Below are 25920 nucleotides of genomic sequence, written 5' to 3' on the forward strand. Positions count from 1 at the left end.
AAAAGAAGTGCAAAAGCCAAAACAGAGTAAACAATGATGTCGTTTATTTAAAATGTTTACTCCAAGAAATATATATATATAAAAAAAACAAGACAATTACAGCACTAAACCAGGCACCTTCGACCAAATCACACCACCTCTTCTTACATCTCCCTTTACTCTAAGCCTCTTCTTCCAAACTCCCCTTCCTGAGCTGGAAGACACCACATGCCCAAAGGGTCGGCCTAGAGCACACCAACGTCCAGTCCGGGCGGCTTCATCGCTCTCTCTCTCTCTCTCTCTCTGAGTGTAGGACCACCCCCCAACTCCTTGTTCTGAGGCACTCCCCCATTAGGAAGTTCACTTTTTAATTCTAGACCAAAAGGAGTGACTGGCAGAGACCAGGGCATCCTCTCTTGAAGGTACATCCCTCCCCGCTCCAGGCCCTGGCAAGGGCTCCTAGCAGGGGCTGGCGGGGGGCATCGGCTTAGTACAGGAGGAGATGGAAGCCGAGCCCTGCTTTGCTGAGGGCAGCTCTGCCAAGGTGGGGGTGCAGCCTGTGGGACCACCTGAGACATGGGGGGCTGCGTGGGCCCAAGCAGCACATGCCCAAGCCCCATGTCAAGAGAGACTTGTCCAGGGAAACAGATGACTCCACACATGGGAGCTTGAGCAGAGCTGGTGGTTGTGGGGTGATTTGGACAAATTAGGAAGCTCTGCAACTGCAGAAGCCTCTCCCCTGGACCACGGACCCAACACAGGACAGCAGATACGAGCATGAAATCAGACTAAATCTTAAAGATGCAGGCCCATCTCTGCAGGCAACGCGCCTCGGGACTGGTGGTGACAGAACTGCTGCAGGCCCAACGAAGGCAGAAGCCACTGTAAGGAGCGGCAGGGGGAAGACTAGGGAAAAAAGCAACAATGACTAGATCATTTTTGGCATTTTAACATCAAGACAATGACAAGCGGCAACAAACAGCAAAGCAAAAATAAAAAGACTAATGCTTCACTTTCCCATCCACCCCACCTCACACTGAGGGTCTATCCCCATTCTCCCCCGTAAGCACCACTGAACTAAGAAATCTATTTTAAAGCACCCAAACCAGTCCAGACCCTCTCGAAACCAAGAGCCCCAGCCAGAGCTGTCGCATCTCTTGGGTCCAAGCGAGAGGAGGGTTCCAGGAAAGGCACCTCGTAACGCATGTGGAGCGGCGCAGCCCCACGCAGGTGACCGGCTCAGGCAGAGGGCACTTGGCGGGGAGTTGGGGTGGCAGTGGCAGTCACAGCATCTGTGCTGACATGTGGAGAGGGGGAACTTCTTCGTAATCCCAGCTATTTGGTACCACAGCCAAGCAAACGCCACCAGACGACTGGGTGAACAGAACAGGAACCCGAGTCTCAGGAACAGACTGGGCCTGGCCCAGCAGGATCCAGCCGATGGGGAGAGCAGACAGAAGCGGTGGCGCTAAGGCTGACACGCACGGGGCCGGTCCTTCTTTGCAAGGCCTCCAGAATGTACCTTCTACCGCTGGCCAATCAATCTCTACGGCGAGTGCTGGCGAGGAGCCTTTGGGCTGGAGATACGTCCCCACGTCTGCCCACCCCCAGGTCCCCACTGGTTCCACTATCACCTGATTTTCATTTGGACTTTTACAGCTAAAGTAGATATAAATGGCTAAACACAGACCCCAGAGCCCCCACCAGGGGGGGGGAATGGCAGATTCTATTAATGTCGCAGCCAAAGGGCAGTGGGGCTTACAAGCAGCCAAGGGGAAAAAGAACAAACGCAAGCCTCAGCTGGTCAGAAGGAAAAAGCAGGAAGGTGACCTAGAGGCTCCCGAAGCATGAGGGTGTGATTCCGGACGGACAGCTGCCACCAGGGACTATCTCTGCCCAGATGCTGCCAGTTCCCATTAAGTTATGGGACTTGCTTTTTTCTGAGTAAGCAGTGATTCCTCTCCCAGGTAGCACCCACTCGGATCACAATGCTAATTACAAGTGGAAAGGGATGTTTTGATAAGTGTATTTAGGAGGGGCGGAATAATAACAACTTAAAAAAAAAAACCCTAGATTGCTCAAAGTTTCTGTCTCTTTTGTAGGAATGGTAAATCAACTATGAGCAAATATTTTAATTAAACATTAAGAGAAAAAACCACTTTGGAAAGCATACAGAAAAGGTAGTTGACGTTGAATCACTTATAAAACGGAACCTCAGGGAGTCTAACAAAAATGCACCTTCGGTCAACTTTTGCTTTTTTAAATTCCTCGTTTGACTTCCCGTCCCAGTGCACATGGACATGACAGCTGCCGCGCGAGCTGTGGAGCTGAAGACGACCCCGGGGTCAGAGGGTGCGGGGGTTATACTCTGGCAGTTTCTTGATCTTCTCTTTCTCAGTCTCACTCTCGTCTCTTGCTATCACCAAGGAGTGCGAGTAGCCCATGGCAACCTGGAGGAACAAATCAGCATTGGGTGTGCAAGGGTGCCTGGGCCCACTGGTACAAACTGACTTTGGAGCTGATGAGAACGAGGCGGACAGCAGGACACTAGTGAGCTGGGCTGGCAAACAAGGGTGGTATGGAGGGAAAACAGGACTCCTGATGAGTAAGTAAAAGCCCTTCACTAAAGACCTAGTGTCAGTGTGCCCAGTCACTAATGCCCTGCCAACGACAGCCCTCCCGGTGCTGTGGGAGGGCCCCACGGAAGGCCACCCCCCCCCCCCAAGCACAGCTTCAACACTGTCAGTGGAGTGTGGCAGGAACACAGGAATCCTGCTCCCATCCCCTCCACCACTCTGGACCACAATCTTGCTTTGAGTAAGGGCATATGCCCCATCTGTCTTGGCAGTCGAGAGCTGGCAGCCTGGCGGGCATGACAGCAGGAGCTTCACCCCGCCATCTGCCCCACGGTTTAATGGTGCGGAGTTTGGGTGATGGTACAGAGCAGACGAGGGCTATGCACCTGCCCCCAGAGAAAATCCACTGTGGGGCTGGACTGTGGCCCTCTTCATTGCAGCTGAGAACGGCTGAACCTGGCCAGCAAGCCCCTGCGCTTGCTCCTGCTCATGACTCACACCCATCAGAATACCTTAGCCCCAGGCAGCAGCAACGCTGCCCAAGACGTCGTCGGTGAGCTGGGATCTGGCACGTCACTCTGCTGTCATGGCTTCCCTGCTCACTCACCTGCTCTGTGAAGACGCCATCCAGCGTCTTCACCTCTTGAGCTGCAGTGGAAGACTTTGGCTTGTGATCCCCGTAGCCCTGGTGAGGCAAAGAGGACACACTGAACTGGGCACTGCTGCGACACGTCCCCAAAGCGGCCATGTCTCTGGCATCCCACTAACCAGGGCCAGGCCAGTGGGCGACATTTATCCATGAAGGTGCTGCCAACAGGTGATCCATTCTCATCTCAAGAAAGCCTGTGGCACTGACCGGTAGCCCGCGGGATTCACGCCTAACGGATGCCTTTTGGGCGGTGTTACTGGGGGAAAAGCCCCAACCTGAGTGCGGAAGAAATGGCAGCTGCAGCCCTCCAGACCATAAGGGCACAGGAACGCTGCTGTCTACGTACCCACCCTATGGTCTGGCATATACCACCATCCCCCGGGAATTTAGGAGGAGGAAACAGGAAAACTTGAAAAAAAAAAAAAAAAAAAAAAAGCCAAGATTGCTCAAAGTTTCTGCCTCTTTTGTAGGAGTGATTAAGTCAACTATGAGCAAATATTCTTATTAAACATTAAGAGGAAAAAAAAACACTTTGGAAAGCACACAGAAAAGATGGTTGACGTTGAATCACTTACAAAACGGAACCTCAGGGAGTTAATACAAGAGTCCTCTCGTGGGCAGGAGCCGACAGGGTGAGGGGGAAAGAAAGGCCTGCTCAGTCCCTTGGGCCATCTCCAGGCTCAACCACCACCATCTGCTGATAAGCCAGGGCACCAGAGACAGATGGGACTGACTGGGGTCCGCTTGGGACCACATGCAGGAGCACGGAGATGGGCGATTTCAAGGGCAGCAGACCCCTCAGCTCCAACATGAGGCTACACAGCAGTGGGGGCTTCCCTTCCCACCTACATTAGCCCACAGGCCCCACACTTCCCACCGTGACACCTTCCCTTAAAGCGAGCTGTTCCTCCAAGATGCAAACCGTCTCCTCACCTGGAAGGCTACCCAGCAAGTCCCCCTCACTCCCACTGGCTTCAAAATTGGTATTCAGTCCATTTCTGGTAGGCCTTAAAACCCATGTATCTGTCCTTCTGCAAGAACATCCATAAAAGCTGGGCCAGGTCCTCAGTCTCTTTCAAGGTTCCCCATGAGTCCCTCTGAGGGGGCCACCTGGACTGTCTGCTGATGGGGAGCCCCTCTGAAGCCCCAGACTGAAGCCCCGAGAAAAGGCACGCCTCCCCTCCAGTCCTGGAGGAGGTTCAAGGGCCCAAGAAGGCCTCCCTCCCCGCCCTTGCAACCCTGTCAGCTCCTGCCCACGAGGACTACAGGCTGGAGGAAGGGAAACGGCGTTCCTGGGAGGATATTAACAGTGGAGTTGGGCTGAGAATCGAGTCCCAGCTAGAAGTGGGGTGCTGCCAGGATGCACCCCACAGCCCAGCTGCTCCTGAGGCAGAAATGAGGCGTGAAGGACCCCCTGAGCACCAAAACCTAAGGGCCAGATCTGGCAGGGGAAAGCCTGGCCAGTGTGAGAGAGAGCCTGAGAGCCACCAGTCCTCAGAGTCCAGGAAGCAAGGGAAGCACGAACACAGACCAACCCATCCAGGGAAAACGAGGGGAGACATCCCCAGCCGACCTGAGGCTGGCCTGGAGGCATGCTGCCCTGAGGCACACAAGCTGCCCCCTGGGCTAAAAAAAAAACACCAGGCTTTGAGGCCCTGGGGAAAACCGGAAGACATGTGCTCCTGATGTAAGCCCTCTAGAAGGCGGAGGCAGACGCATCATTGCATGCCTGTCACCGTCACACCACAAGTGCAGTTTACCAAAAAAGGGATCTGAAACCACCCGATTCCTTATTTACAATGTGGACAGAAAGGACTTTTATAATTATTTGATGGGCATGGAATCATCCCTGAAAAAGTGGATGTGGCCCAAAGATTAGGGAACACTGCAGACCTTAATACAACTGGGCAGAAAGTAAAAGGCCCACTTGCTTCCGTGTAACTTTAGGAGGCAGTCTCAGAGAGCCTGGGTGGGGTACGGCTGCTCAGCATACGGCCCCAGCTTACCAGCTCCCCGAAGGTCGGTGATGGGCCCCAGCTGATCGTGCTCTCGTCTGCAGCCACGATGATGCTACTCTTCCTACAGAAAGGCAGAGGCGGTCACCACTGTGCCCAGCAGCCCCGCCCATGCCCCCACCAACACTTCCTGTGGGCTACATGCTCAAGAGCACGGTGAGACTCTCTAGCATAGAGGTCAAGTACATCCCATTAAATGTCCATGACCCACTCATGTCCAAGTAACAGGGTAGGCAACCACTTCTGATGAACCCTAACCACCATCCCACGTGGGCCCCAATGGCAAACCCTTAGTGTCAGGCACCACAGGGCCCTGGACCTTCCCGCCTCACCCCAGCCCAGGTTCTGGGACTCTAGGGGGGTGGAAAGAAGCGTCCTTTTAATGGTGAACACACACAGCAGGAAAAGGTGAGTCCCTATCAGGACGTGAAAACTCAGCCCACAGGGGGTGGAAGGGACAGTAACCTGGCAGGGCGCCTTCCCCTAGCCCGACAGCCCATTAACGCAATCAAACTCTTAGACTTACTACACAGCTGAACAAACTGTCCTCAAAATTAAAATGAAAACCACCGATTTGGGTAGTTTCTTCCCAGTGTCAGAGTAACTGAAATCCCACCACGTAACCTTTTTTTGTGGTTGTACATTTTAATGTATGTATTTTTAATATAAAGCTGGCTTCATTGAAGACTGCAGCTTTGATGACTTAGCCACATGATTTCAAAGTTAGTACCTCACTGAAAAAGGAGTATACTGCCTTCTAAACAGTGCTGTTCATGTTAAGCCAGCACAATGCAAGAGCAATGGGATCATTAACCAGCAATCACTCTCAGTATGATTTCTTTAAATTAAGGTATCACTGATAAACAATCTTAATGAAGGCTTCACATGAGCAACACTGTGATGACTACATTCACCCATACGATCAAGTCCCCCCCCCCCCACTGCAGTCACTGTCCATCAGCATAAGATGCTGTACAGTCACTACCTGCCTTCTCCGTACCACTGATTAATTCTGAGGCGACAAAAGCAACACAGCATACTTGGCCTTTGAAGAACAAAGACCTTCAGGTTCTTCCCACAAAGGCAGTGAAACAAGACTCACCAACCTCTCCAGCCCTCCCACTCCTGCCCTTGAATTTGGTGCACGCAGCGCCCTGACAGGGTGAGCAAAACACTCTCAAGGATGCAGCACTTCCCCAATGTGTCCAACACACCCAGGAGGGCGATCAGATGTGCCACTCCCCCAGGAGACCCTGCCACCTACCCACAAGCCAGGCTCCGGATTCTCCAACCACAGAGATCCTGCACAGCCTTTGGGTACATGGTCGATTCACGGGACGTATTGGTGGCCCCCCAGAAAAACAGACCACCTGGAGAAAGACAAACATGTTCCCACATGACCAGACATCTCAAGAGCTTAATTCTCATACTCTGCAACATCAGTGAGAAAGGCAAGGGGATCAGGACCCTCTGTACAAGATACTTGGCACCGGAGACGACAAGGCAGCGTTGTTATGTTAACCAAGTAACACTGGGAAGTCAATGAAATTAGGGTTCCCCATTTGGGACAAGGAGAACGGCTACGTGGCTCCCCACTGGAGCACTCACGTACCAGGGAGGAAAAACCATGCTTGATTCTGGCCACCTCCCTCCCATGGCCCAGACGGAGGAAATCACTAACCCACTTCACTGACGGCAAAGGAGCAGGTGTACCCAGCATAGATCTGGGAAGCCCCGCGCCCAGGGAAGTCAAACAGCTTCACGAGGCGGGGGACCATCTCATCCTTCTGCTCGGCATGGCCCAGGCGGCCATAGCCACCGAAGCCCCAGGAGAAAACGCGCTTCTGGGAGTCCAGGACCAGCTGCAAGTTGAGAAACATGGGGTTTGAACGGGCCTACCAACAACAGGGGTCATCTGTTGTGTTTGTTCCAGAGAACCTGATGGCGAAGGGGCAGAAACACTTGGAGGCAGCCCCCACCTGCCTCCAACTGGCGGAGGTGACAGGAGCAGGTGCAGCTATACAAGGACGTTTCCTGTTTCCTCTACCAAGGACTTTTCCATTCTTAATTGTTTTTTAAGTCACATGTCTTTCCCTTCTCCTCATCAGAACCAAGAGGGTTATGTCTCCAGAGAGCAGGCTGATGAGCTCAATTCCCTATCACAATACTCACTAAACTGCAGAACAAGGGAAGAGAGGAGATGGGCCAGCCTGCCTGCCTTGGTTTTTTCTTTACTTCCCCACCCATGTTCACAGGTGACCTCCATCTGGCCACATTGACATTTCAACAATTTAAAAGCTATCTTCTTTTCTTCACAGCATCCTTGATGTTAATGTCTGAACCGTGTGATTGCACAACCTGTGAAAACATTTTGATGTAAAAGGCCTAAACAAGATCTAACTTCACTTCCCCTGACTGCACTGTACAGCAGAGAACCACAGCGTTTACACTAGAAGGAACTGAAATCTCCCAGGGCCAAGTCACTGTGCCCCAGACAGGGAAGATTCCAGGGGAGGAGCCATGCCCCTGGCGGGATGCCCGGGCGCCCAGCCAGCACTCTTGTGAGAGAAGACAACGGAGTTTGACTCAGGAGACAAAATGGCTGCACGAAGCAACTCATATGGAAAGGCACATGAACAAAGATTGTATTGCCACTTAAATAAAGTGACTTCTAAGGAAACAACCTTAATGACTAAAAACTACTCAGCACCCCTAGAATGGGATAGGGTCTATTGACCTAGGAAGATGTCCATGTCGTTAGCCAAAAGCCTACCCAGAAAAATGCTGACCACGTGATCCCAACCCAGAATGTCTGTCCACTCAGGTGGGCCTGTAGAAGTTAAGAGAAAGCTGTTCACGGAAGAGCTAAGCCCGAGGGCAAATGGTGTGAAGGGCCAGAGAACAGCATGGCAAGGCCGCCTGGGGTCAGGTCCCGGGCAAAGCCAAGTGCCGGGACACTGATGCGTACACCGTCCACTCAAGCCTTACCGTGTGGTTCGCACCACAGGCCACATCTCGTACAACCACATTTGGGACTGGCAAAATCTGCCCGTCTTTTGTCTTCTCGATGAAGATGGCCACTCGCCGGGGCACCAGCTCACAGTCATACTCTATCCGCTGCGCCCTGGCGATGAACTTCCCATCTGAGTTGTGTCCTGCAGCGACGACAGAGCCAGCCATCAGCAGTCAGCAGTGGGCTACAGCCGAGCACCTGCCCCAACCTGCCCGGTTGGGGCCTCACCAGGGCAATTTCGTTGACCAAGGAAGCCTTCCAATTAGTGGGTCATGAAATTGATTTTGTGGGTTAAAACAAACCATTTTTTAAAAACACTGACACAGAATATGAAACACCCAAGGACATTGTTATAAGGATTTTGTGAAAATTCTTTGTGCTTTTACATTCAGATTTGATTGCAATGTAGAACACGTTTCTTACTGTGGGCTGCAGTCAAAAAAGTTGGACGTTACTGATCCGAATGGTTTGTAGAGTATGGTTTGTGCCCAACCTGGGGGCCTTGATTGGACAGAAAAGTTCACACACAGTACCAGACATACCGCTTTATAAATTACGAGTAACCTGTATGTTAGAATTAAAGGGCTCATTCTCACCTCTGCCTTGCCTGACCCAGTAACTGTGTGGTGAAGAGTGGGGGCGGGCAATGGAGCTGGCGATACGCTTCGCCAAGGTCACACCTATGTTCTGATTCCAAAACGGATCTCTCTGGACTTGGACAATCAGATTGAAAAGTTTTCAAAGTTGGGAAGTTAGTGATTCCATAAATATCAACCAAGCCAATTTCTCAAGCCACCTTTAAATGAGTAGAACAAAGCCAACGAGACTCTGCGTGAAGAACTCAAACGGTGGCTGGTACACAGTACCGCTCAGTGCGTGCTGGGATCACGGACTTATCCCTCAAGGAAAGGCGGCCCGCCACGACAAGTGGCTTGTGCGCACGTCCTGGGCGCCACAGGCAGCAGGGCAGTCGGCCTATTGCTGGACGTGGGCCAGAGACACACTTCCGGGGTTCTGCCCAGGGCTGGGTACGGCACCAGAGCCTGTGGCCATGGAAACGGCTCCTCCGGCAGTCTGGCAACTCCCTGGCAACCAACAATGAATGTGCGTAAGGAGCTGTTCTTATTCACTTCTGACTTGAGGTATATTTAGTTTCACAAAGTCACTGTTCCCTAAAGTCTAGGTCCAGGGAGATGCTTCTCGTTCTATTTATACAGTCTTCCATCTGCCGGCTTTACTGACGTGGAGACCCAGCAACCCAGATCCGGGGGAGCCACAGATCCGAGTGGTGTGCGGCTAAGCAGCCAGAAGAGGGCGCCCACGCCTCACCTCCTACTCGGAGGGGACCAGGCAGCCGGAAGGCGCAAAACAACACTTTGGTGTCAGGTGGGAAAAGAAAATGGAGACCTTGTAAATTCAGGATAGAGAGACATTTTCTCCTGCCTCAGAACTGATAAGAAGCGCTTTCTGAGGTTTTCTTTTCTACTCAATGAGACGTAAGTCAATGTGCTTTTGGATGAGCGCAGTTTAGGGAATGACAGCAGGAAGGGATCCCAGCCCCCTGCGTGCGTCGCGGCTCCCCGTGTGTGCGCCTGCTCGCCTGGGCCAGGGCTTCAAACCCTTTACTCACCTTGTGTCATTTTCTCACTTTCAACAAAGGAACTGAATAAAGGTGGTTTGTTTTTTTCCTTCTTACAGCTCTGAAATCCTTTCAATATGTAAGTGAATACCCAAATCAGAAAAAGGGATCTTGTCAGACTCAAGCCCTGCCTTTTGCATTAAGCCCGCATCACTGTAAAGTCCAGGAGCCTGTGAGTGATGACATGCTGTTCCACTAAACAGGAGACCCACTTAATGGAGCAAGGCTATTATCTGCCATCAATTACCCACATTTCTAACACGTGTGTGCAGTTTCACACTGACTTCTGGTTCCAAATATACAGTTAGACTACAGAGCTTTTAAAAAATGTAATTCCATACCCAGCTGACCATATTCAGGGCACCCAAAGGAATAGAGGTTTCCTTTGCAGTCCATTATCATACTGAATTCAGCCCCACAGGCCATTTTGGTAATTGGCTGGCCGTTGTACATTATCTGAAAAGACAAGACAGTAGACTTTCAGACTGTTTTTTAGAAGATTGATAAAATGTCTCTACCTCTTTGCAGGTTGGTGTACAACAATTAGTTACAAAAGAAATGTAATGAACTCAACAATCCTGAAGGCGAACGCTTAGAATGTAGAACACCCTCGTGCCCCCACCATCCTGGTACAGCGTCAAATTCCCAGATGGGTAAATGCTGTCGCTGTTCTTTGCATCCCTTGAAATGCCCAGCACTGCACCTTATGCATCCTGGGGCCCAGCGAATACTGAATTCAACCACGTGGTATGGGTGTGGGGGTGAGTTAAGCAGAAAGCAACCAACACTTAGCTCCCAAATCTCACTACGGTCACGAGTAAGTAAATTCAACATGGGCTTTGGGAACAAAGACAGTACTTAGTACTTGCTACTGCTCATGACGCACATTTCAGAAGGGAGGTCCATGCTCCCAACTAGACTTCGGGTGTGTGAATCCAGGCCCTGTACAGCAATTTTGCTTATTTTGGGGACTGTGCCATTCCAGGGCACAGCACTCGGCATATAGAATGGACACTTCGAAAATCCTTCAAACCACAGACGAGCTTGGCCACTCTCTCCTCTAAGACCAAGAAATCGGAGTCCCCCTCTTCCTCATTAAGCTCTCTGAGCATCTGGCAAGTGACTTCACACAAGGCCAAAACTCAAAGTATTTGCAGATAAAGCCACACCCATACAACATTTCTCACTTTCTCTGGAACAGAACAGGCTTTTTAAAAACAAGGCCTCTGAAGTAAATTACTTCATTCAGAAAGTGTTTTCAGGATGTTTTTCAACTGTGAACATACATTAATTAAGCCTGTTTTAAAGACTAATGTGAATTTCACTCAAATCATTTAGCCCCCATGTTGAAGAGAGAGATTAACTCCAACAACTGGGAGAACTACCGTCTCATCCCAGAAAATCAATCACAAAAACCAAGAAAACCCTAAGCGCCCACCCGTCAGCAGAAGCAGTACCTGTGCAGGGCTCGGGACGGCGTCCGTCTGGTTACCAAGGCCCAGCTGCCCCATCTTGTTCTCGCCAAATGCAAACACAGAGCCCGTTTCTAGAAAAACATTACCATAGATGGGAAAATAATACTGAGGGTTTTGAACCAGATTTGGAATCAAAGCCTCCAAAACAATAAAAACAGGTCTGCCAAGAAGAACGCATGTAACAAAGCACTCTAAAAGGTGATAGGGCACAGGGAAGCTCACAGAGGAACCCAGGGCCTGGCCTGGCCTCTGCTGCCAGCTGGGCTTCCCATGCCCAGGGGCCAGGCTCTCAACACCCTCAGGCCGCTACCCACTGAGCCCTCGGGGGCACCTTTCTGATTGTCACCAACAGTCCCAGGATCATTCCATCCCACTGCCCAGGGTGTGGCCTCTTGCCAAGTTCCTAGGAAAATTGTGGTCCCTTACCCGTCAAGGCCAGGGTGTGGTTCCGCCCACATGCCGCGGACACGATCACTTCGTGGCTGAGACCCTCAATGAGTTTGGGAGCTTCAACTCTCTTGGTATCGCCATGTCCCAGCTGCCCCTTCTCATTTCGACCTGCAGGTAAGAGCAAGATGAAGTGGGAAGGAGTCAGGGTGGCTTCAGGGGGCAAGCAGACACGCTCTCTGAATTCCACACCCAGGAACAAGGTGAAAAGCCAGCCCCAGCCTCTTGGACACCAGGCAGCCATCGTAGGCATGCCCCCATGGGGTAGGGTAAGCCATATGGTGCCCTCCCCAGAGAGGGCTCTGCAGGCAGCTGCCAGCCAGCAGCCACCTACTTCCCCTTCTCTGACCCCCTTTTCTGGGACGGTAGCTGGGACCCACACGTGAGCACTCTTGGAAGTTCTCTGCTACCAGGGGGAACAGAAGGAAAGCTAGGTTTGGCCTGATGCCGCATACAACAGACAAACTCATGGAAAATCAGTTGTCACTTCTCACAGTACCTGTCAGACAATTCCCTCGTTCCCTCCACTTGAAGATGTATTTAAAGAGCAACCATTTTTGACACCTGCTCCACACGTGTTTAATTACCTCAGGGCTTGGGACATCTACCATGGCCCATTTGGTTTCTACCTGTCATTTCTTTCATCTGCCAGGTGAACGATGCTCACAGAACAGTGCCAACCCCACTTTCTGCAGACCACCCCAGCCACGTGAACCCTGGCGGTGGACAAAGGAGGACCTGCTCGGAACACAAGCCCTCTCTGCCACTGGCCCCCATCCACCTCTGGGGCAGCACCAGCTGCACAGTCAGGTGGCAGGAAGGCCCGAACAGGCCAACCCCTGCCACGAATCCTCGGCGGTGCACGAGCCCTCTGGCAAAGCTCCTCAGCTCCAGAGCAGACACGATGCTCTGGGGGGGGCCCGGAGGCGGCTGGATGCCCCCACACCTTACCTAGTTTTCAACACATGCTACAGTAGTTCCAAAACAAAACAACTCTATGGGCCACTCATGGGTCCTGCTAAGCCAGGAGAAAAACCACAGTTGAACTGAATGTTTGGGGAGATTTCTGAACATTTTATGGAGCCAAAAAGTCAGGGCAATTGTGTGTGATGGGTGGGGGATGGGTAACTGCACCTTTTCCCAACAGTGTTAGTCATGAGAAAGGCAGGAGCAAGAGCAACAAAGACAAGCACCAGGTATCCTGAGAGGGCTTGAGAAGTAATAGCTTCTGGTTTTATGAGGAAAACTGCCCTCAAAATTACACTTTGATTCCAGTCCGCTGGTAGGAGAGGCAAACACCAGCTTCTAACAGGAGCTGCCCGAGCTCACTGTGAAAGGGGCTTTAAATGCAAAGCTAAGTGCTGGCTGTGGCTTGTCAGCGCAAGCAAGGGGCCCGAGAGGCTGACAGGTGCAGCGACGTACCGTAGCGCTAATGTTTATGGACACTGGACAACCTCTGTTCAACAGTGGGCTCGTCACACCCCCATGAGCTCATCACCCCCGCAATGCCAACTCCGCTTACAGAGCACGACCAAATCTTTGCCAGGGGGTGGGACGTGCCAAGTTAGACGCACAGCCTTCAGAAGCATTCCCTGCCCAGGTCAGTATGAGGCACCTTTTTAAAGCACCACATTAAGTGAAATTCAGTAAAGAGATCAGAACTGAGGTATTTGAAGTGTGGAGCTCTGATGCAGAATGCCGTGTTCGGTGCAGGAACACAGAGGAGGAGGAGGACTGCTGGGGGAGGGTCCACCTCTGTGCAGACCAGGAGAAAAGGAAAATCATGGCAATGTCAGCATGTCATCCAGAAACTATACAGTTTAAATTTTGGCCAGACATGCTTGTTATCTTTTTTCAACAGAATTACAAAATTAGCAAAGTACGGGGAAGACAACAGATGTTAATATATTTGGACTTTGGTACAGCAGCTCATGAAATTGCAAAAAATGGTTCAAATGGACCAAAATAAAAATGCAGTCATATGGACTTAAAAGTCAGCCACAGGATCAGAAACAAAGGGCAGGGACAAATGCCAACATACCCAGCTGAAGGAAGAGTCTGGGCACTACCAGAGGGCGTGGGGCTGAACTAAGCCTCAGTCAATACCTGGATTAATGATCTGGAAGAGGAAATGGGTGGCACTGCTTGGAAGCCCTCTGTAGGGGAGACTGACATTGGAGGGCTGCTAAAAGGCCAAGGACAGGAACCTCCCAGGACCCAGGCAAGGGGATCCAGCAGTGGGGAAAGCAAATCGACTCAGAAAAAATATCCTTAACTGTCCAGGGAAATATAATAAGAAACAGACAAAATAGGCCACAAGCACAAAACCTGTGATACCCAGAAACGGAGGGACAGGACTGCAGAGACACAGTGGCTTGTCATCAAAGCTGGAGGTATTTAAAGAGCACAGCTCTTACGTCACACTGTGCCACAAAGCAGGAAGGGGAACTGTTGGGGGGACGGTGTGCCTAAAATAGGAGTTCAATTCCAGGCACTTCGAGATCAGAAAGATCCAGATTTAGTCAGAACATTCAGGAAAAGATTATTCAAGAGGATTCTAATAATTAGGGGGTTATGTACAAACACATGGCAGAAAAGGAGAGGTGGGGGTGTGTGTGCAGGGAATAGACGAGACCGGCTGGGAATGAGGAAGAGGAAATGAGGGCTGCATGGCAGCAGAGCCCGAGAGGCAGCCAGGAGGAGGAAGGCCACGCCAGGGGCACTGGCCTAAGTCACCCCCTGCCCAGCTGAGCCTGGTACTTACCCCAGCTCCACAGCTTCCCTTCCGTGGTGATGAGGAGGCTATGGGCAGCACATGAGCCCGAAGCCACTGTCCGCACCCGGACCCCCGAAAGGCACCCGTACCTGTGGGGCCCCCACAAATTCTGGCCAAGATTGCGGTAAGCAGCTGCAACGAGAACAAGAACGCAAATCAAACACCCACAGTGATTGATGGGTGAAGGGCACCCCCAAAAATGTCACTAGCCACCAAGGGTCTGTTCTCCTCTGAAACCACCACAGGGCTTTCTGAAATGAACTAGCCCCAGAGCTGGCACAGACCGAGTCAGTGGCCATCTGGGCACTGATGTGGCTGGTACCCCCATCTCTGCCCCATGCACAGGGACCTCAGACCCAGGTGCCACTGCCCAAGTGGCCCAAAGGTGGGGTGCTATCCCTCCTGCAGCCCCATTGTGGGGGACGGCCCCAAACAGGGAAGCTGGCAGTGGATTCCTGCCCTCTCTACACACCCATCAGGCCCTTGGCAGAGGGGCCCCACCAACAGCCCTCCCCCAACTCCAGCTCCCACCATTTGGTCTCCTCCTTTCTCAGGGCCCCCGCTGTATTGGCCATGTCATGACCCCCTTGCCTTTGCACATGTACTTGCCCTTCCCTGCTCCCGCTTGTTCTTCAAACCTTGGGTCAGCACCCCTCCTCTGGGAAGCCCTCTCTGCCCACACCCGAGTGCCCTGTGAATCTGGGGGCCTCCCAAACACCTGGTGCGCAGAGAGTACTCGGCAGCATTAGGAGGCACTCGGGAGGGAGCATGCAACGGCCACCCCCCTCCAGGCCCCCACTCTGCCCATTAGTGCACAGGGCATGGCCGATTCTACTTATTATTTCCTACTGGTGCTTTTTTGTTACTGTTCCGAAATGCAAGCCACTACCAGATAAACTGTCAGGTTGGTGTGGATGAAGAACTGACTAAATGGCTGGTTTCTCCAATTCCTGGCTCCACTGGAAAAGCATCTGTGAAACTGTTCAACACCAATCCCCACCCTGCCTGCACCCCACCAGTACAGGGGGCTGGTCAGGCAGCAGAGCCAGGGCCCCCCCAGTATTAAGCAGTCCGGACAAGCCGTATCACACAGTGACACTCCTGAGCGGCCCCACCCAAGGATGCCCCTCTACGCTAAAATGTGGAAGGAAAACCAAGTTTCCAGGGAAAGAGCAAACCAAAAACAACAGGCTTCACGGGTTCTGCGAAGGCCTATTTATCACGAAGGCCAAGAGAACAGTGGCGTGACTGACGTCTCATCTGAACACACAGTGCCAAGGGCCACCACAGGAAAGCCATGCCACAGTCGGCCCAGTTTGGCTCACGGGCAAGGAGAGGCTCTGATTTGCCCAACTGCCTTCCCTACAGCAGCCCCGTCAACACCAACGCCCGAGGTGCCCTGGCTCTCCTGGCAGGCAGGTTTCTCCTGGCTTCCCAGGAACCCCCTCAGAGTGATTCCAGTCAGATTAAATGCCCGGCAGCCCAAGTCCTGGGCTGCTCAGCCAGGCCGGCAGTCAGCAGCCCCTGTCACCAGGTCCTAGTTGGAGAGAACACGAATCACTACGTGACCCTGTACATGAGCCAGGCATTGTGGAGCTGACGGGCTCTCCCCCAGGGAAGGCAGGCTTCAAGGGAACACACTGGAAAAGGGCAGGGGATAGGGGTAAGAAGAATCGTTCTTCCCTTCGTTTGGCACCAGTGGAAAAACAAATCCTCCCTCCCTTCCTTTTTATGTCCGATGGCAAGGCCATGAAGGGCCAAAAGATATTTTAAAATATTGAACTTTTTTTTTTTAATTACATAAAACTTCATTTGGAGGGAGAAAAATTAGGAAAGCAAAGGTAGAACAGGAGGGAGACAAAAAGCACTCTTCAAATGAGCCATTAGGGCAAAATCCCTTCAACTAGAGCGTGAGAGCTGCAAGGTGACCTCCCTGTCTTCTGTCCTCAGAGGTGTGAGGTGGTAACTGAGGAGTGGGCCCGGCTTCACTGCCCCATCCCACCCAACACCCGCAGGTGCCAACCCTGGCTCTGCCACTCGGCTTTCCTCTGGAACGTACTCCCCACCTCTCGGCCTGAGGGTCTGTAAGAGCGGGTGGGTCCCTCACCTCAAGAGCAGCTTTGAGGGACGATGCACACACACAGAGCTCAGGTTAGTACACGCCAGGTGGCGTTCCTTGGACACCAGCTGCCAGGCAGACAGGTCCCTGAAGGCTGGGCACTTTCCACGACAGGAGGAAAATGGCTCAGACCCATTTCTGACTCAGCTGGACCCCGAGCACTGCTGAGACTCCTACTGTTCTCAGAGTAAAACTGTCCACCGCCCGTCTTGAGGCGCTAGGAGTGACAGTGTGCAAATATTTGTTCACTGTGCAATGCTGGAAAGTACTTTGGGCCTCTTTCCAAAGGAAATCAAGAAGCCATAAAATGTGGCAAGGTGCCAGCTCCACTTCTCAGGGATGGGCCAGTATTCTCCTGAGGGGAAGATACTCATTTTCTAAAAGCAATAGGGGGAAGTTGTTTCTTAGGACTTCTCTGCTCCCCTCCACCCCCCAGGCTGTTACTGGCTCTGTCAAGCCAGTTCCTCGAACAATTTGGCAACTGACAAGGAACCGTGGACTCCTCTGAAACGTCTACCAAGTTTGACATGTGACTGTGACAAACATCTAGGACATTGTGATATTCCACAGGACCAGCCTCTTTATTTTAATCAAAGTAAGAGACATGAGAACATGGAAAGGTGTTGATGTGCATTTGAAGCTGCTATTTATACTTTTTCCGGTTCATCTTAAATGGAACTGGCTTTTTTAAAGCCAGATTTATAAAGTAAGAGACTCACACAAGACCAGGTTCAAACCCTGCTCCACCTTTAGAGTGGCTGTGCAGCCACCGAGTCTCTGGCCTCTCTGAATACTCCTGTGAATGGAAAGATGCCCTACCTGGCGGCCGGTCACCAGAATTGCACTGAACACCTAGGACACAGGAAGCGCTCAGTAAGTAGTAGCTTCATACCTTTTCCGAAAGCACTTCTCCTACCTTGCTGTTTAGGCACTTCTTTTCGACCAATCAAGTCCCAGTTGGTTGCCCCAAAAATCAAAAGCTGCCCTTTGCACTTAGACCCTTCAAGTTTCTAAAGAGAGAGAGACAGGGAAAAAGAAATTAGCTTGCAATGTTGCTTCTACCTTTCTTAGGCTGTCCAATGACAGCAGAAAAAATAAAATAAAAAAAAGAATCAATGCTTTATTAGTACTTCCACCCAGCGGCTTGCACAGCAAGAGGCCGAGGCATCACCTCTCATCGGCTTCAATGATCATAACCCCAAACCTGCCCAGCAGCTTGTAACCCCGAACCTACCCAGCAGCTTTGTTGGTTAGGCTCATGTTTATTCCTCTATTTCTCTGTAAAATATCTTTTGCAGAACGCTAAATAGTAAGCCAAATGACATTCCTCCCGTATGCAACATTTGCAGGAGGGCTGCTGTGTCACACAGGAGTATCAAAAGCTGGCTGTCTGTGGGGCAAAGTCTACATTATCCCACGGCCAGCCCAGCACTCCACACGGGGACCTCAGCCTTACAAGCCCCAAGTCCCTTCTGCACAGCATCACTCACTCCAGCTGACTTCCCCATCATCCCCTGGGTGCTGCCTTGCGCCCAGCGCCAAAGAGCACCAGATTTACTTTCCCCATCAGCAGAAGGTTAGGCATAGCAGACAGAACTGGGAGTCGTGGCTGGGCGATCTGACCCAGGCAGTCCGTCCTCAGCGCATCCTCACCACTGGCAGTAAGCCAGCTGAGCAGTGGTGAGGGGGACAAGGTAACACCCAGGGGCCAGCTGGAGAGGGAGGGGCTGTGGTCACCGGCCGTCCGGTCTCCACCCTCAGAGTATGAACACAGAACACTCGGGGCCACACACTCCCAGGCACCAGTGGGAATATGCACCACTTGAACAGGCCACTGTCCAATTCAGAGGGGTCCTCATAATCTTCTCAGCACTTTGCTCTATTATCTGAAATGGCCCCAAACACCTTCTGAATAGTAAAGAGTCTGTTCTGAGCTACCCACTCAGTTCCATTCGGGCAAGGGCAGCTGTGCCCTCCCTCTCTGCCTTCATCCTTTACATCGCCATTCCAGGCCATTAAAAAGATTTCCTTCAGTTCATGGAATTGTTCTTAGAAGGCTTCAAGAAAAAAAGCCAAACAGCTCAGGATGCAGTCACTCTAACCTCTACAGTGGCTGCCCTGCTGCTGATGTTCTGGCAACAAGGTGCATGCATTTGTACAAGGAACACATCTTCCTGATGAATGATTCTGTTTCCCAGGGAGACTCCGCGTGACCCAAACCTGGCATCAGAATACACCCACAGTACAGGTCCCATCATGCTCGCCTGCATTTACGCAGCTGGAGGAAGGTGGTACAGCTACGGGACACATCCCGCAGCCAGCTTGCGAAGGGGCAACGAACAGCCTGGACTGGAGAATACTTCACCATGCTTAAATATTTAGAAAGCGACCTTGATCAGAGAGCAGTCCCACCCCTCGGGGCCAAGACTCAGATTACCGGAATAAGAGCCTAGTTTCCCCTGGTTATCTCCCTTCATTGTTCAACTGACCAGCCTGGGTGGAACATTCTGCAGGTCTACTGCAGGTGATAAACAGCAGCCAGTTCTGTCAAGTTCCCCATGGAAGGCGTAGCTCCGGGTCACTGATGTGCTCTCCATTCCTGACTGGGTCCATGTGGAGGGGGCAGCAGAGACCCAGGATGGAAGGCACTGTGGTATGAGCTGCCGGGCAAGAGAACAGTGCAGAAGGGCACTGCAAGGACTGCAGCCTCAGGCCAGGCAGCCTCCTGTCCCCCAAAGTGGGCAGAGGACTCACAAGTGCTACGTGCAGCACCTGCTGACAAAGTTACACCGTTCAACACCGAGACAGCACACCAGTGCCGCTGGTCACTGCAGGACCTGAGCTCCACCTGCCAGAGCCCCTGACGCTGCTCTGGACGGGAGCAGCCTCCTCTGTGACCCAGAGGTGTCAGCATCCACATGAGGGGTCAAGGGCTTGTGGATACTGGCCCATCAAATCAGCTAAGCATTTGTACAAAAACCCAGCCTTTCTGACATGGGTTATCTGGAAAACCTTGGTAAACCGAGCTTGCTCTAGTCACAGTGGTCTCATCCCTAGGAAGGGAACGGTCATTTTACTCAGGTTGTCATGGGCTCCTTTCCTCACACATTACATGGAGGTAAGTAGCTGTATTCCATCGCTATCTATCCAATTTTTTGCTATAGGCCATGTACCTTTACGCCTCTATAAGTTAATTCTTCCATCTTATGTGAAATAATTAAAATAACAAAACTCTTAACATCTCTTAAATCACAGTCCTTATTCTTCTTGTCATAGACCTGAACTGGCCCATATGGTGGGCGAGACCCTGATGCCTTCTGTGTCCATCCCAAGGAACTCCAGTGATGGCTGTCAGGGCTGAGACCCAGAGGTGATGTGACCCCTTGGAGGCATAACCCAGTTTCACTGATGGGCCCAGAGATGGTTTTCTGGATGACCTCAGTGTCTGATACTGCACTGTCTAAAGGCCATGTGTCAGAAAAGCTGGTACAACAGTCTCCAACAGGATGAGAGAAATTTCATTTCACCCTGCTGTTTCCCAACAACCCAGGCACATAAGCTGGGCCGAGATGAAGGGCCACAGCAGAAAAATGCACCAAACTTCTTCAATCAACAAAATGAGGTTTCTGGTCCAAAGCAATTTTTGAGTCATTGCCTAAGTGCAAGGAGTACGTTTATGAGGCCAAGAGTCAATCTTTTAACATATATCCATTTAGAAAACATTACTCTCTGCAGAGGGAAACCCCTATAGAGAAATGTAGGCTACAACAAATTCCCCAAAGGGCTATCAACTACAACAGACTTCCAGCTCGGTTTTCAGTTTTATTTATTTGGTCCTTTGAGATGGGACAGATCTGTCTCAGGGTCCACAAAATCTTAGCAACCCAACACTGAAAACACTACAAAAACCTAGACAGCTTACAACACTCACCTGTCTTCTAAGGAGTCAGCCGAGGCTGCTTGCTTTACCCTATAGGGTTATGAAGTTCACAGGGAATTTGGGCTGCATCACCCTAGACAATCATAAAATGTGCATCTGACATGACTACATATAAACCCGTGATCCCTGGAAAGAGCATTTTCTAAGACTGAAATCATGTTTTATAAAAGTACACAGCTTTTTACTCAAAGCAACCTCAACCAGATTAAGTACCTGGAGTTCATTTTTCATAAGCCTAACATCTACAGCTTTGAATTAACTGTAGTTTCAAACTACTCCTGGCAGCTGCTCACACACAGCTCCTTCAAGCAGCTCTCAAAGCGGCAAGGCTTGCAAGATTTTCAGTAAAAAGCCTCTTTCTAAAACAAGCTAGGGACTGCTGTTGGCCTGTGGCAGCACACAGGATCTGCAGACTGCTCAGATCCAGCCATGTGCTGCCTGCAGAGTCTAGGGACCTGGGGCCAGGGATGCTGGGCAGGAGGTCCACCCAGGGATAGTGCCCACCTAGGCTGGTGGGGAGGCAATGGGGCAGCATGGGGCTGGCCTTCATTCAACAGAACTAATGGAAACTTAGAATTTGGGGTGTGTCCTTTCCATAAGGCATAAAAGAGCATCATTTGTTACCCCTGTCTGTCTCCTGGATGCACAAAGCCTAGGACAGTGTGCTGACCCATCCAAGGGAAACTGCCCTCTTGCTGTTTCAGGAGGTGGGGTGTATGGATATGTGTATGTATGTACATACACATATTTATGTCAAGCAGTTCAAGATCTGTAAGATATAAACACAAAGCAAATGTTAACTGCCCCAGACTGCTGCTTCTGCTGTGTCCACTCCAAAGAGCAATGGGAACTTCCAGGAAGGCGAAGAAAATGCCATTTACATCAGACAAGCCGGCTGCGTGCAATGCTGGGGGAGAGCCTGGGGTCCCTTTGCGCATTCGGTGCCTACCGTTTCTGGGTGAATCCCAGCATTGGGGTATGAATTTCTTACCACCGACAACACAACTCATTGCTCTAACAGGCTCTCTGGAGCCCTGCAGCTGACAGTCTTCCTTTGAGGAACGCACTGGAGAAGATACAGCGGAGGCAGAGCCCAGCTGGCCTTTTTTTCCAGTTCTCTCCTAACACCCAGCCATGGGAGGGCAAATGTCTGGAGTCTCAGAGAGGGCTGAATTTGTTAAAGGAAAACAGTTCCTGTGCTTCAGTCTTCTTAATTCTGTGGTAATTTTCCGGGTGCTCACCTGGTCCTAGACCCGAAGTAAGGTAGGACCAGGGCTCTCCCTCGCCTCTGGCTGCCTCACCACCTAACACTGACCCCTTCCCTTCCCTCGGAGGACGGTTATAAAGCATTTTCACATGAACAATTTGCAAATGCCTTAAAGATGACATCAGAAAATACCTAAGCCCGGTGGAAATCTAGCTCCATGCGTTCCTGGGCTAGGCCCTTCAACCCCAGCCCCAGCTTCCTCATCTATAAAGCGGATGTAGAAACGCATTGTTTTTACCCCTCTAAGCCGCCTGAGCATCTGTGGGAGAAAGTGCTGTGGACCAGTTAACCCTCAGACACCCTCCGTTAACTCTCCACACCCCATTCGGAGAGGGGAAGGGCCTCTCCAGGTGCCCTATTCCAGACCCTAACTGGAAGTTCACTCTTTTGAAGTTAACTGAGAATCTGGTGAAAGCTTTGACCCTCTCGTAAACACAACGTTCCACATTAAAATTGGGTTTGACGATCGCAGGCCCCAAGTTACCATCTCTGGCTCTGCAGGATTTTGGAGCTACCGAAGTGGAATTGGTCAAGATTTCAAGGCCCCACTCCAACTGGCAAATTCAAGCCCATTCAGACCACAGGACATGCTTCTCCCCTGGGGGGCTACACAGAACCCAGTGTGCACCCGTGCGCCCTGGGACCACAAGTGGCTAACAAAGCCCAAACACCTCTCAGACCGCGGGGATGGGGGGCTTATGTACCTCCGGCAGAGGGCTTTCCGGAGCATGCGCCCTCGCACCCCGCCCCGGCGCCGGTCGCCCCCGCCTCCCCGGCGGCGCGAGACGGCGCAGGGCAGCACAGGGCATGCGCGGCGACTGCCAGGCCCCGCCCCCCCGGAGCGCCGGAGCCGAGGCGGCGGGAACCTCAAAGCCCCGGCGCTAACCGCCGCTCCCCGCCGCGCACCGGCGGCCCCCTCCCCACGCGGTGGCCCGGCAGTCCGGCGGCCCCAGAGACCCGGCGACGGCCGGGGCACGCGGTGCCGTCCCCAGCGTCCCGCGCGCTCGTCCCCTTGTCCGGTCCAAGACAACTTGCAGAAAGTCTCCCTTCCCGGGGCGGGCGGGGGAGGGGAGGCGGAGGGAGGCGGCTGGAGCGGCGCCGGGGGCGGGGCCATGACCCCCAGGCGCGGGCTCAGGCCGCCCCTCCCCCGGCGGGGCCCGGGGCGCGCGCCCCAACGGCCAACGGCCACGCGGGCGGGCAGCGAACGGGGTCTGTAGGCCTGGGCCCGGGCCGGCGCCCGCCCCCGGCCCGCGCGCCCTTTTGTTGTGCCGCGGCGATGATTCAGCCCGCGGCCTGCGCCGGCCCCACCGCCCCCGCCGGGACGCGCGCAATCACGCGCCGCTGCCCTCGCCCCCGTTTATCCGTCCCACCATCAGGCCCCCGGCCCGGCCCCGCACTCACGACGCGCTCCTTGGTGTGCTCCGGCTCCGTGATAATCACAGCCGCGCCGCCCGCCTTGGTCGCTGCCGGCCGCGCCGAGCGCTTGCCCCCAACGGGGGCCCCGTCGAGCTCCAGGCCGTCCTCGTCGCCGCTGCTGCCGCCGCCGCTGCTACTGCTACAGCGCTCGGGCCGCTCGCGCTTCCTGCCCGCCGGGCCGCCGCGCTTCCTGGGCCCGGCGCGGGCCGTGCCGTTGCCGGAGCTCGGCTCCTCCCAGGCCGCCGCCGCCGCCTTCTTCCTGGGCATGGTCGCGCTGGAGGAGACACGGGGCAGCGGCGCACAATGGACGGGTTATAAACTGCGCGGGGGGAGGGGAGCGCAGCCGAGCCACCGGCCTCCACTTCCTCCCCTGCCCTCCCCAAAGTGGCGGCCGCGGGGTGGGCGGAAAGGGGGCGAGCCAGGAGGAAATCGCGCCTCTCCCGGGCCCCGGCGCCCCTCCTCCGGGGAATCCCGCACGGGAGCCCAGGTTCCGACTGACATACGCTCAGGGAAAGAAAAAAAATGGAGACATCCCCCACCGCCCAGCACATCCTCAAGTTAGACCTGTCTACATCGCATCACAATTGCTACCTGATCCCCAAAAAAGTAAAGGGAAAGAATAAGGAACCTACGATCCTCTAGGTTCTAATTAAAGAAGGCTTCAGGACACTTCAGAGATCTCCCTTTGGCACCTCGGGTTGCAAAGGAGATACCCCGTTCTCTGGCCGTCCCACCTGCTGCTTTTGTCTCCGCGCACCCCTCCCCAAGCCCACTCATTAAATGCAATTCTCCCCGAATCCCCGCCCGGACACCCAATTCCGCCCCAGCCTAAGGATTCAGACCTGAGGCTGTAATTAGCCTAATCCCTCCGGGTGGGCTGTCCCCGCAAAAGGAGAGACGGATAAAGCCGGCCCCCAGGCCCAAACACCTGCTTGCACAGACACGTAAAATAAAAACTTTAATGGTGCCCAACTCTCCCGGCCACTCCCCGAACGTGCGGCCCGGCAGATCCCTCGGATCTCGGCTGCCAAGTGCCCCGTTCCACCGCTACTTTCCCCAAGCGTCCCTGCGCTTTTTCTTTCTTTCCTTTTTTTTAAATTTATTATGAACAATGGGATCTCTGTCTGTCTCCGATTAAACCACGTGGATCCGCCTTCCTTCCCCTTTTTATTCATTCAATCCCCCAACCCCCCTGTCCCAGGTTTTTTTTTTTTTTTTTTTACCTTTCCTCCTTCAAAAAGGAAAAAAATAAACTTTCCCAGATTCCACAAACTGAACATTATCGATTTTGATTTTCAGCCCCTACCTGGTTGGAGTGTTGAGAAACCGGAGATAGGAAGAGAAGAATTAAAAGACGAACCGGAGGGCTTTCTCTTCCCTCGGCCCAGACGAGGGATCCGGCCCACTCACCAGATACACTTAAAATGTAAATACGAGCTTCCAGAACAAATGCTACAACACAAAACAGAAACACATGTGCGGCCGGGCGGCAAGCGAGCGCGCGGCAGAGCGGGCGGCGCGGGGCCCGGGGCGCGCGCGCCCTCTGCCGGCTGGCGGACCCGCGGGGGACCGGTCCCCGCCTCCGCCTGCGCCCGGCGGACTGCCCGGCCCACCCAAGCCTGCGCCGGGCGCCACGCCGCCAGACTTATCCCTCCCCGGTCCTGCGCGTTTCACAGGCTGCGCAGCCCGCCTTAGGCCTTCTACGCAACGCGTCCTGCGCGTCAGAGATTTCTTCGGGGTTTGGGAGAATGTTAGATTGTTTTTCCCGGGCACGTCTAGACAGGTCACCTGAGGACACCCACTGGAAAAAGTTACTTTACTCTCTCATCTGCCAACCAGGGACGTGCCCTAATTGAGTGATGAGAATGAAAGGTGAATACAATTAGAATAATTTTCTCCTGTGCAGAGAGCAACTATATTTTATTTGCCTATGGATATGTCCCCAGTATGTAGCAAGGTGTTGTTACATGAAAGAGTTACATAAGGGTGTGCTATATTAGTGAATTAATAATTAATTTGGAGGCCAAGGATGCACTAGAAGCTAGTTTGAATGGAAATTTTTTATTTCTTGACAAACATTTCCTGAGCCCCCAGTACATACAAGAGAAGAGACACACAGTGCCAGGTGCTAGGGATGCAAAGCTAGAGGCAAGATTGCTGCCCTAGTGGAATACAGTCTAAGGGGAGAGAGAGCTACTTCAGAGAGGGTGGTGAGTGGTGGGGTTCAGGTCATGCTACCCCAAAATGTGGCGCCTTGGCATATTGACTATTTTAAGCTGAAGGAGTTTAAGAAAAATGGCAGAAGCTGGAAGGTCACTCCGACTACCTTCTCTGCCACCCCTTCAACTCTGCAAAAAAGTCATAAAACCCCCAGGGGAGAGGTGCCCTCCGCATACCAGGAGGAGAGGAACATCCTTCTCTCCAAAGACAAAGGGACACCAAGAAGAGTCCTAATAAACCTTGCTAAGTTTCTGCCAGCCGGCCACCCATACCTCATGCTCCTTAACCTATGCTAGTCCTCCAGGATGGTCCGTTTCTCTTAGGCATGCTGCCACAAACAAGGAAGCTCCTTCTTTAGGCAGCTTCTTAAAGATGGAGAGAGCTCTAGG

At 52.6% G+C, this 25920-nt stretch overlaps 1 protein-coding gene across 4 annotated transcripts; it reads right to left on the reverse strand.

Annotated features, from left to right (window-relative positions):
- Positions 1-22: 22 nt before the first annotated feature.
- Positions 23-24824, reverse strand: RCC2 (regulator of chromosome condensation 2). 4 transcript variants are annotated; one of them, XM_036914417.2, is made up of 13 exons: positions 24618-24824; positions 23297-23585; positions 17605-17698; positions 14558-14701; positions 11773-11904; positions 11329-11417; positions 10213-10327; positions 8208-8374; positions 6901-7081; positions 6484-6589; positions 5211-5283; positions 3163-3240; positions 23-2429 (listed from the first exon to the last, which is right to left on the reverse strand). In XM_036914417.2, exons 2-13 carry the CDS (start codon positions 23576-23578, stop codon positions 2325-2327), a joined length of 1566 nt encoding a protein of 521 aa, XP_036770312.1. In that variant the 5' UTR covers positions 23579-23585; positions 24618-24824; the 3' UTR covers positions 23-2324. The 4 variants fall into 4 exon arrangements, with proteins under 4 accessions (XP_036770312.1, XP_036770309.1, XP_036770310.1 ...); XM_036914414.2 differs by having other exon boundaries at positions 17581-17698; XM_036914415.2 differs by having other exon boundaries at positions 17581-17698; positions 24535-24789.
- Positions 24825-25920: the final 1096 nt, after the last annotated feature.

Source organism: Manis pentadactyla, chromosome 4 (assembly GCF_030020395.1).
Source record: "Manis pentadactyla isolate mManPen7 chromosome 4, mManPen7.hap1, whole genome shotgun sequence".
Taxonomy (NCBI): Eukaryota; Metazoa; Chordata; class Mammalia; order Pholidota; family Manidae; genus Manis; species Manis pentadactyla.